The 12,756-nt window shown below is 34.1% G+C and overlaps 1 protein-coding gene across 1 annotated transcript in view; it reads left to right on the top strand.

Moving 5' to 3' along the window:
* SLC17A6 (solute carrier family 17 member 6) overlaps nucleotides 1-10,117 on the top strand; it is a 36,448-nt gene extending 26,331 nt beyond the window's left edge. Inside the window, exons 7-12 of the mRNA XM_022583752.3 lie at nucleotides 154-296; nucleotides 4,021-4,170; nucleotides 7,301-7,433; nucleotides 7,854-7,964; nucleotides 8,431-8,558; nucleotides 9,279-10,117. Of these exons, the coding sequence (XP_022439460.1) occupies nucleotides 154-296; nucleotides 4,021-4,170; nucleotides 7,301-7,433; nucleotides 7,854-7,964; nucleotides 8,431-8,558; nucleotides 9,279-9,614 (1,001 nt within the window). The 3' untranslated portion in view covers nucleotides 9,615-10,117. The remainder of the gene's footprint in view (nucleotides 1-153; nucleotides 297-4,020; nucleotides 4,171-7,300; nucleotides 7,434-7,853; nucleotides 7,965-8,430; nucleotides 8,559-9,278) is intronic.
* The last annotated feature ends 2,639 nt before the right edge of the window (nucleotides 10,118-12,756 follow it).

The following is a 12,756-nucleotide window of genomic DNA, read 5'->3' as shown; positions in this document are numbered from 1 at the left end:
AGACAAGCAAAGATGGCTAGATTCATTTGGAGAAACATAAGCTTGAATTCATATTCTATGGAATATCATAAGATTATTGTAGTTTTATTCCAGTAAATGACTGTTAAATGGAAGTATTTATGATGGCTTTTCCTTTTGAACTTTTGCTTTCAGGAAGCTTTGGAATGATCTGGTACATGTTTTGGCTTTTGGTGTCTTATGAGAGTCCTGCAAAGCATCCTACTATTACAGATGAAGAACGTAGGTACATAGAAGAAAGCATTGGAGAGAGTGCAAATCTTTTAGGTGCAATGGAAGTAAGAACTTTATTATGGTGTATATTCCTATTCTTGTTCTCCATCTCACCTCCCTTCGACCAACAAGATTATTTTATGAGTCCCTATTCAACAAAACTAATTTGGTATCAATCATGATTGTTTTCTTTACTCCATGCATATTCCCTGATTTAGAAATTATTGCTACTTCCTCCATCTATGATTTCTTTTCTTTTCCTTATCTTTTCTTATGCATCTTCAAATTTCAACTGAATTATAGCTATGACTGTAAACCTCAGCAAGTTTTTAAAAACAGTTCAACATAGCTCATAATTGAAACAAATTCAACCAATATTTGTTAAATTTAGATTATAGGAAATGTCAAATCACCTAACACAGTCATGAAAAGGGCTAGTTTTGTTCATTGAATATTCTAAATCTAAGTTTTATACATGTGTATTTCTATGTGATTTAGTAAGCATTAGTAAGCATTAGCATGCCAACCATAGGTAGCTAACCTGAAAAGTATTCTTAATATAATATAACCTTTTTATTGATAAAATGTTACCAATTTTTTAGGACTACTATATGAAGATCAAGTATTATAAAGATAATGTTGTGAAGCCTTTTTCTGATTATGATTTAGTTTCTTGGGCAGGATTTGCTGATGTAGAGGGAAATGCAGTTGTATATCAATAAGTAAATGTTTTAGCACACATATTAATACCTCATAAATAGTAATTCATGAATAGCCATCTGATGCTACAAAAAAGAAAAGAAAAGAAAACTGTTAAGCAAAAGTAATGTATTTAGACAGGTTCAGTAATTCAGCACCTAATCAGTAGCTCAATTTCTTTATGCTAAGTGTTGGAAGTTACTCTGGCTGAGGAAGTTACATTGGCTGAGGAACCAATGCCCCTCATGCATTATGCTTCTCCTTTTTCTTTTAAAGGCTTCTCTCCAATTTCAACTCTATTTTATTTCAGCTCTGATTCTCTACTTCATTTATTAGGGAAGGCCTGTCTTTGACATCTCATCCTAGGTAAAAAAAAAAAAGGTCTGTCACCCATTGTTGCTGAGGGTATCTTGGCCTTTAATGAATAAGAAAAATGCCATATTGGATCTCATTCAGAAGTCAAACCAGTACTTTAAAAAAATCTTACATTATAATTGTTCCATTAGCTAAATAGAGTGGCATTAGAACATGCCCTTCCTGTTTCTTTCTGTAAAGAGACTGGTCATTTCCTTCTAATGGTAGCTACTCAAGAAGCAAGTGGTGATGTGCGGGGTGGTGTGGATGTTGGCAGTAAGCTCTGGTGCCCACCAGCTCCAGTTGCTCTGGATGGAATCTAAACATAGACTAATCTATGGTGAGTTCAGTACTTTGCTTCAATTTCTAGTCAAAAATAGTCTGATTGGCCCATATCTTCAGTGATCAAATATACTTCTTTTATTTACCAGCTCTCAAGAGGTGGTGTGTCAAGGTCAGGCATAAATTTTTTAAAACAATAAGAAATTTAGTCTAATTGAAAACCAATTTCTGGAAATGAGCCAAAAAGGAATAATTGGTAGATTGATAAAACAGTATAGATAAGCTCAAACTCCCCATTTTCTAGACCTTACTGTGTTTCTAGACACAATATTTTACTTCTTACTGATGTTTTTTACTTTCCTGAAGTAAATTTAAAAATGAGATCAAGTGGGACTAGGACTTGTACTTTAGTTATTTTGAGCTTTTTGTGATCAATTTAAATAATAATTGAAAGAATAAGTAACAGGAACATCCATATATCCACTGTATAGAAACAAGTTTTTAACATCTTGCCTTATTTATTTCACTTTTCTTTTTGCTGAACGATTTTAAAGTAAATGAGGTATCATAACTCTTTACCCAAAAATACATGCATCTCTAGAAAAATAAGAATATTCTCCTTCACAGTCTAAGTACTATCATCATACCTAACACAACTGAAAATAATTCTCTAACATTATCTAATAACTAGATCATTTTCAAGTTTCTGATACCCGATTCAAATCCTAATACCTAGTCAATAGTCATGTCTTTTGTAGCCATTTGTTTTGAGTCTGGATCCAATTAAGGATCACATATTGCAGTTGACTCTAATGTCTTTTAAATCTCTATTTTTTTCTTTACAAGATAATTAAATATAAATACATACAGAAAAGTGCACAAATCGTAAGCAAATAGCTTGCTGATTTTTTATAAACTAAACACACCTGTGAAGCAAACAGCAGTTCAGTAAATAGAATGTTATCAGAATACCTTAAGCCCTCCTACAGCTACCAACAATTTTTTAAGATATATGATTAGACACTTTTCTCTTATATTTGTTGAAATGTTTTGCAGCCTGAAGAAAAAGTACTTAATAGAGATGATCCTGGTATGAATTAAAAACAACAACTTCTCAGCAGGAAAAAAATATTTTCTTATATTTTCTTATATATTTTCTGAAGTTATTACTTATTCAACTATAATGCTATAACAGACATTCCTGCATTTGGCCATCTTTGAAATAAGTAGATTCATCTGGCACCACTTTTCCAGAACACATCAGAAAAAATTCTTTTAACTCTGCACTTTTTGAATCTATCTATGATGGTGTCACTAGAACTTTTATCTAAAGCCACAATACTCACTGTTTATTATTAGGACAGGTTTTTGTGTTATGATTTGTTCCTTGTGAGCACCACAATATATCTTCCTACTATATTGCTTTAAAGTGATCTGTAAGAAGTTTCATTAGATTCACAATTAATACTAGCAATTATGAGGTTCTACATCCAAGAATAATTACTAAATCTGTGTAAAATATGTATGCCACCTCTTTTACTAATTTGCTCAGGTTAATAATCCAAAGCTAGCATTAAACACAGTTAGAGTAGTTTCTTCACCAAACAGTATTTCAGTGCTCAAAATAAAGAATTGAGAAAGTGTTTGGAACTGTGAGAGATATGTTAAGGTCTAAAAATACTAGTCTTGGGGAAAGATACTTGTTTTATATTTGGGCATACACAGGATCTTTAAGTACACTAGGTGTAATTTTTTGAGTGTCATAAGCAAAGCCAATCATATTTAAGTTAATTTTGAATGTCTTGAATATCATAAATAACTAGTTATGATGTATCCATGGTGTGCTGGGTGGCCACATGCTTTAACCCAGATGTATACCATGTGAATTTTACCGAATCTTGCACTCCAGTGTCACAGAGTTTATACTGATATGCGCTGGCTATCAAGAGAATTTGTAGTTAGGTAGTGTTATCATTGACCTTTGATAGCGCCTAGGATATTGCACTCTTAATTCTTCTTATTTTTCTCCTCCTAACTATTGATACATTGAATTTTCAACATTTTAAATAAAATATGTCAGATACCAACAAGGTCACTGATTTGGCAGTGAGTTTTAGCTGAGACCTGATCTATCACTGCCAAAACAAAACAAAGATCTTGGAAACTAGGATCTATGCTTTTGGAATTACTTTTCTATAAATATAGAATCTTGTATATTTCTAAAACTAAATCAATTTAATCAGAAGGAGAGACTGATATCCTTTTCTCTTCTTTCAACAATTATTCATGCAGCTAAGGTTGACTGGACTGTTGCAATTAATGATTCACTACCTCCTGCCTACCTCCTACTCATGCCCCAACGTGCATATCCTAAAAATGCGAAGTATCTATTATTCCCATTTAAGTTAGAAAATACTTATAATGGTCAGAATGGCTCTCTTTTTGGGATTTCAGAAATTCAGGACTCCATGGAGGAAATTTTTTACATCTATGCCTGTCTATGCAATAATTGTTGCAAACTTCTGCAGAAGCTGGACTTTTTATTTATTGCTTATTAGTCAGCCAGCATATTTTGAGGAAGTCTTTGGATTTGAAATCAGCAAGGTATGTAAAAATTATCCTTCTTTAACTAGAGCATTATTTTTTTACTTAAGTGACCATTAAGTTCCTTTGCCAAGATTTTATCTTCTAAATTTCATGAGTTATTCATTTATTTATTCAACAAATAACTTCTAATAAACAAAGACTAAGTAAGGTGTTTGAGTGCCTACTACAATCAAGTGCCTGATAGAAATGGCTCTTTGTTGCTGGGAGCACAGACAAAACAGACCTAGTCTCTGCCCTCAGAGAGCTTACATCCTGGTTGAGGTGGGTAGCAATATAGCCTTTTCCCTGTAAATAAACATAATTCCCTTTAAGTTTCAGGTCAAAGACAATACAACAGTGAACAAAAATTCTTTTATTACAATAGAATTGTATTTATATAATTATCAATCTAACTCTTCTTCAATGCTCTCAGAAATCTGTCTGGCTAAAAGATTTGAGGATAGCAAAAATATCTGAAAACATTCTTGTATGTTATTTATCCAGTTTAATCATTTAGCAAGCATTTGTGGAACATGATATGTGAAGATATATGTGTTAGATTCAGAAATAAAAACGTGGTTCCTTTCCTCAAGAGTTCACAGCTTGGTGGTGTAGACAAAAATAATACATTTCCAATTATAGCACAGCATTCTCAATGCTACAGACATTTATTTGTCGCTATGAAAATATAATCATTTTGAGATTTTTAGAAGGATAAAATGAACATAAAAATACTACTTTACATGAAATTTACAAGGTCCTTTCATACTCATGAACAACTTGTTTGGTCTACCAGCTGGATAACTTTCGTCATTTCTATGGAAATGACGGAGAAACAGAGACTAGGGAAGGTATTTAAATTGCCTAAGGCCAAGCTAACAATAAGTGACAGAATCAAGTGTAAGCCCATATCCTTTGATTTATGTTTCAGTTCCCTTTACTATGCCATTCAAATTCAGGTAAACCGTAATTCATTTAAGCATTTCACAAGTATTTCTTCAATGCCATCTCTGTGCCAAGCCCTTTGCTGAACCCATTTGTCTATACTGGCCATGGACTTGCTATTTCTCTTCATGTCATTACGTAAGTCCAGCTGGGCTCGCTATTCATATTATGTCTCTACTTGAAAGACTATCTAAGGCCTGGAACTGAAGAAAACCTGAATTTAGGAGTCTCTATTCTAAGAGCTCTTTTGTAATCCCTGTTTCTAAGGAAACTGTTTCCTCCATTCTTGAGAAGAATGACTGCTTTAGACAGGGCTCCTCTCTCTGGAGCTGATCAAACATTGCAGGGTAGCCTTTGGGAGCTCTGAGAGGTGTTATACTTCTCAACAAAGGCTGCAGGAGGTGTGAGTCCATTTTCACAATCTAGGACAAATATGACACTGAGAGGCTATTAATAAAGTGAGGTCTCGTCGGGGAGAGTGAAGGAGCCAATTGATGTTAATGAAACTGTGTGGTCATTCTGGCCTTGTAGCTCCAATTAATTGAAAATGCCTGAGTAAAAGCAACGATCTCTTGCAAAAATTAATATAATCAGATATGTTGCTCTGATTCACTTACCATATTTTTAACTAAAATTTTGGATAAATTCTACACACACAGATTGGCCTGAAGATTTTAATTATACTGGTTAAAAAAAATTACTGACTTAACCTGAAAAATGTGAAAAAGAGGTGATTGAGGAAATAAAGCATGGGCTTTGGAGCCAGGCTGACATGGTCCCAAATCCAAGCTCTGCAAGAGACTGTTGATACATAACATAATCTTGGGCCTGCTCTCGAATAATTGTCATCCTCAGTTTTCTTACCTGTAAATAATGGTATTAAGACCATCTTTCAGAAGGGCAACAAAATTTAAGTGAACTAAAATATTTACATGGAGAATGGTTCTAAGCAACCTTAGTTAAATTGAGTATCCTGTAGACAAAACCACAAGTGCAATGGCTTTTTCATACACACACACACACAGAGTCTCAGCCTATACTCATATATAAAACTTCTCAACTCCTTGAGAATGGCATAACCCTCCTCTAAGTCACAGTTTCTTTGTCAATGCACTGAGAATAATAATATTAAAAATTTTCCATCTGGAGTGAAAGAGAGAATTAAAGTGCTTGGATATTTAAGGTATTTTAGAGTCTTTTACTACCTTAATTACTAACCATACCAAGTCAATGGTTGTGACACCACAGTATACAGCATTATAAAATAGAATCTTTTCTCAAACCTTCAGTAATCTAGTTCGGAAGGGCATGTTTATACAAATAATAAACATTTATCTAATACTTAACATTTTCCAGGAATTGCGCTTCAAAATATACTTAGTAAAAATCTTCCTTGTATCTTTATACATACAAAATGTACTAAGTCCATATATGTGGTAATATACAATTAACATGTATTTTGTTCATAATTTCTGCCCCCGTGATGTCCAGAGGACAATGTCTTACATATAATTATTGATCAGAACGTGTGTTTAATTGATGCTGGCAGGTTAGGCTTTAGATTGGGCCATTTAGTATGAAATTAGTACAGAAACTATATACTGCTCTATGACAATGTGACCAAGTATTGGTATTTGACAAGGAAATGCCTAAAACTGAGAATTGATTTGCATTTTTCTGGGCTCTTAATCTTTAGAAACTAAATATAAAACTCATAAGAGATATATATTTAAAATGGAATTAGGGTTTTAGCCTTATTATAAATTAAAATGAATTTTAAAATAGTCTCTTCAAGGTTTGTCTAATGTATTTCTCTTCTCTCTGACTCTGTCTCTGTCTCTCTTTCTCTCCCGCTCTCATGCTAATGATGAGATTTTGCAAACATATTTAAGACTATAAAAAGGATACATAAATGTGAATCACTTTGTGATAAAATTCAGGATAGTTTACTCATAAACTCAAAATTTACTGACTCAGAAAAAAAGTATTATCTTCTAGAAGATAAAAATGGGTCAAAGTAAATTTGCTTAGCTTTTCTCATTTATTTTGTGGAAGTTATTGCTTATTCTGGGACTAAGTAAGTAAGTGGTCATTTAGAGACAGTATTTTTTTTCTTCCTTGTCCATAAAGAGCTTATGAGACTATTAAATTGCCCATATTACTTATGGTCACGTATATTTCTCCCCTTTCTGTTTTTCATCAGGTTGGCATGCTATCTGCTGTGCCACACTTAGTAATGACAATTATTGTGCCTATTGGAGGGCAGATTGCAGATTTTCTAAGAAGCAAGCAAATTCTTTCAACTACTACAGTAAGAAAGATCATGAATTGTGGTGGTAAGTACATAAATGATGTTAAGAACATGTGTTTATTTCATGAAGTTCCAACTGACGTGAGTGAGTCAACTTTTTCCATGCGTATCAAATATGCTGTTAAATTTGCACCCTCACTGTTCATTCATAATCATTCTCCCATCTTCAAATTTTCATAACTCCTAGTTTTAAATAATTGCATGACTAACTTTACCTTTCCCACCATTGAAACTTAAGGTTGTTTTTGATGTTTTTATTAAAACACAAAGAAGGCTTCAGTAACCTCTGTGCATAAATTATTACTGTTATTATTATTTTTTAAGATAGACTCCCTGAAGTGGTTTGCTAGGTCAAGTATTGATGTGTGATCATTTTTAACAGTTTTGACTCATCAGAAGAATTTACATAAATTTCTGAAATATTTTCATGCGTCTGTTTCTGAAGGTTTTGGCATGGAAGCAACGCTGCTTCTGGTTGTTGGTTATTCTCATACTAGAGGGGTAGCAATCTCGTTCTTGGTACTTGCAGTGGGATTCAGTGGATTTGCTATCTCTGGTAAGATACTTTTAAAAAAAATATGTACTTGTAACACTTTGATTTTTGTTAGTGATAAAAAGTCTATACATTCTACTTTCCCCTTTAACATTTTGAATGTTGAGAAGGTTTACTCAACATATTTCCACTAGAAAATAAAAATAATAAAACATTTAGAAATTATTATTTGGATATGTTACGACTCACTACTCACTTTTCCCCTGCTTACCCTTACTCTTTTTTTTAAGTGAATATCTCCTCCTCTCTGTGGAGTGACTACCACATATTAAGTATTGGATAACAAATCATACCTCCTTTCATTCTCATTATACCCCTGAGCTAAATTATCAAAAAGTAGTTATTGAGCACATGCTATGAACCTGGTATCTTTCAAGGAGGGTGGTGAATGTGGTAGAGGATACTCTATAGTCACCCACTTCTTAGAAGTTTGGGATTCTCTGAGCCACATCTTCCGTGTGTATTTCAGGTTTCAACGTTAACCACTTGGATATTGCTCCAAGATATGCCAGTATCTTAATGGGCATTTCAAATGGTGTTGGCACATTGTCAGGAATGGTTTGCCCTATTATTGTTGGTGCAATGACAAAGAATAAGGTAAGATAGAGCAAAAGAGATGTTCACTTGTAGAGTATCTCTCTCATGGTTGGGGAAAAGCATTAAAATATCCTCTTTGGCATTCTCTTTGTGACCCAGTCACCACACCTCTGAGTAAGGGAGATAACTGAGGTTCAGAAGAGAATTTATCTCTAAGAGCTCTGAGGGAACCCTCTTCCTCAACCAATAAGTGTATGCTTTTCAACACCTTTTAATATTTGTGATATCCCTGGTGAGGCAAAACAACAACAACCTAGCTCATTATTATAAACAAGTGGAAGTCTTCTGAGCTTTATTTGTAAACATCAATTCAGACTTCTCTGTAGTAATTGATGGAAGAATATTGTTATCAGCTATTTGTCTTTATAGGTAGAGCTTCTAAATTATGGTTTACCAAAAGGAAATAAAAGAAGTGGGAGAAAAAATATGTAACTCAATGGAAATTAAAAGATAGGTTATGAATATTTTAAAAATTAGCAGACCTTAGATATATTTGGAGTTCTATTTCAGAACTTTAGATTAAAAATTTTTTTAATTTTTTGAATGAAAGTCATAGTATTATAGAGCATTTCTATCACATTATTTGCTTTGTGTGATCAGAACAGGTGTTTCCCCTGAAGATAGCATTTTATGAAAAGCTTGATGGTGGAACATTCAGAGATGTTAGGCTTTTCAAACATGGGGAGTTTGTTCTCACAGTGCCACTTTTTGTCACTGCAGTCACGTGAAGAGTGGCAGTATGTCTTCCTGATCGCTGCCCTAGTCCACTATGGTGGAGTTATATTTTATGCAATATTCGCCTCAGGAGAGAAGCAACCCTGGGCAGACCCTGAGGAAACAAGTGAAGAAAAATGTGGATTTATCCATGAAGATGAGCTTGATGAAGAAACAGGGGACATTACTCAAAATTATATAAATTATGGTACCACCAAGTCTTATGGTGCCACAACACAAGCCAACGGAGGTTGGCCTAATGATTGGGAAAAGAAAGAGGAATTTGTACAAGAAGACGTACAAGACTCATACACTTACAAGGACCGAGGTGATTATTCATAACAAAGCTAATTGCTGGATTTATTTTTAGTGTTTGTGATTAAATTAATTGTGATTGCACAAAAATTTTTTTTAAAATGTGGTGTAAACATGTAAACATATCAGCCAGGCAAGTCTTGCTGTAAAAATGAAATCAAAACAAACTCATGAAGTTACCACCAAGTGCAATCTATAGAAGTTGTGAAATTCCATCATTTCCATTCAAGTCATCCATTCTTGCATTTGTGATTTAAAGGTTGGTCAGAACTGTAGAAGCAAGTAGTTAATCATTGGATTCATATGAGCGAAAGCTCATCACCATTTAATAAAGCACAACTAAAACAGTTGGCACAACCCATCCTACAGAGGTTAGGAAGCCAAAGCTACTTGATCATGCAAAATGCACTTATGTATTTCTTACACTGTAGGGCAAGATATGGTGCAGAAATCCTGCTAAAAAAAAGTGAAGTTGTCATGTTGGCTGCATTAGATGTTGGCGACATTTACTGACTTAAATCATGGAGTTGAGATATCTGTCATGCAGAGAAGAATGTTGTGGGCTAGCAACTAGCAAGGTGTACTAAATAATTATTGTTATTACATAATGTAGAATATTTTGTTGATTCTCAAGAGGAATATCTTGCAGTGTTTTATATGAAATGCTTTGGCACAAACATTTATATCTGTGAAAAGGAACTTGTAAAGTGAGGCGTATGCTTCATGTTCTTCCATTCATTTACCTAACAGTATAAAACACTTCACACTTCAATAAAATCTGACTTTTCATGTAGCGTATCACTTAACTTTTTTGCAAAAAATATTAAAAATAAATAAACTCCAATGTATTTTTTATTACAACTTTGTACTGGTTGTAACTGGCATTAGAAAAAAAAAGATGCATACACCATGAAGAATCTAATAAGAAATTTAATATGGAGATATAGCCCTTCAAATGCAATATTAACAACAAAAGAAATAGAAATGATATAGATATCCTTCTTCCTTAGTAATTAAATATAGATAAAACTTGTGCCACAGAGCTATATATAATATGAAAAGATAAACTTAATAGAGATATTGTAAGTAGACAATTTTATTACTTAAATTCCCATTAAAATATTTGTCTTAAATATATAGGACAATAAATTATATTAAAATTATATCTATCTATCTGTATATCTTATACATATCCATACACAGATATATAATAAACAATCTTCAGAAAAAACCAAATATAGCATACACCTAATGTTGGGTTAGGGGACTGCAATTTCTACTTTCATAGAGTCATAGAATTTTAGATGGGGCAGAGGCATTTTGCTTGTCATTTCTTAATATAACTCAACAGGAATTGCAACATTTGTGTACCGAGCAATAAGTGCAATGAATAAAATTTCCTGTCTGTATATTATCTTCATTTTGCTTGTGGTAGCTGTTTGGGTGGTTGGAATGATTTTTTTCCTTTAAAAAGTTAACATCAGACCTCTTTATAATGTTCTAAAATGACAGTGATGCATTTCCCAATTCAACTTAAAATACTGTTGGTGTGTTTAATTGTCTATTCTGGATATTTGATCTGTTCATTGTATTGTGCTAGTGACTGGAGGCCCTGCTAATGCAAATATAAAACATAAAGTTTGTTTTAAAAATGCAAATGATTCTTGACCTTAAGATAATAAAAATATCTTTTGCTTTGCGTCTCAAAGTGATGTAATGTGATCATCGCTTCTGTTGTGTTGAATGAAAAGATGTGGACTATCATTTTGCTGCAGCAAAAAAAAAAGTGTTAATAAAATGTTCTATTTATCCTTTTGCAAAAAAACAGTACATTAATTTGGGTTTATTTTATGTTGTTGTAGCTTGGCTTTGTATAGTTTAGCTTGTGTACGTCCCAACAAAATCAAATTCAGGCTCAAGAACATCAGCCTTTTCAGCCACTTGAGGTTTAATGGAAGAACATGGCATTCTTTAGATTGTGTGGGATGTGGTTCCACAAAGAGAGTTTTACATCAAGAAATAGGAGGTCTCTGAGTCAAACTCTTATCTTTCAATGCCTGTCTTCTCACAACTTGTGCTAAGCTTTAAAAAAATTAGGAAAAAACTCAACACTTGTCAGATCAATGATACTACCCAATTTCATTTTTAATTTTATTTATTTATTTATGGCTGTGTTGGGTCTTCATTCCTGTGCGAGGGCTTTCTCTAGTTGCGGCAAGCGGAGGCCACTCTTCATCGCGGTGCGCGGGCCTCTCACCATCGCGGCCTCTCTTGTTGCGGAGCACAGGCTCGAGACGCGCAGGCTCAGTAATTGTGGCTCACGGGCCTAGATGCTCCGTGGCATGTGGGATCTTCCCAGACTCAGGGCTCGAACCCATATCCCCTGCATTGGCAGGTAGATTCTCAACCACTGTGCCACCAGGGAAGCCCCAATACTGCCTAATTTTGACTTTACATATACCTTGTGCAGGAACTGCCCTAACCATTTTGTGTGGAGTATCTTATGGAACACCACAAGGACCCTCCAAAGTAGGTACTCTTTTTGTTCCCAGATTACAAATGAAGGAATTGAAGCTCACAAAGTTTCAATAACTTTCCCAAGGTAAAACTGAGTCATGATATTTTAGTATAACGTGTCAGCCAAACCAGCAAATAGTGAGTAAGGTTTCTCAGGGAAGCCAATGGAATGTCTATGTCACTGGAAAGGTGATCATTTGCCCTGATTTCCAATTTTACAGATGTGTAGAAAGGGAAGACCATCATTATATAACATTGGTAACTGAGATTCATAGAACTTATTACTTAACGGGACTCACAGGATGATTTAGTTGACACTCCTTATTTAACAAATGAGAACACTGAAGGTCAATAAGGGAAACTGACTTGATCAAGAGGACACAGAGGATATTATGGATTTGGAAAGAAGTTGTTATGATTAGCTGTGCTTTTGCTTTTACTTTGATTTTTTTAAACTGGTTTTTACTTAAGGAATTAAATAAGAATATTTATTGGTTCAACCACTACCCCATATCCGCCACTCACATAACCTCAGAGTGGGAGGTGAGGGAATATATTTTCTCGTCCTATAATCCTCTGCATAAAGAAACAACAGCCAGAGGCCTAGCCTAATTTTTAAGGAGGCTCACAAGCCATCTCTGCGTAACTTGAG

Source organism: Delphinapterus leucas, chromosome 7 (genome assembly GCF_059928025.1).
Source record: "Delphinapterus leucas isolate spDelLeu-1000000601 "Yukka" chromosome 7, BTC_Dleu_Yukka2, whole genome shotgun sequence".
Lineage (NCBI taxonomy): Eukaryota > Metazoa > Chordata > Mammalia > Artiodactyla > Monodontidae > Delphinapterus > Delphinapterus leucas.
Note: the sequence above shows the minus strand (reverse complement) of the source record. Positions and strands in the feature narration are given on the sequence as shown.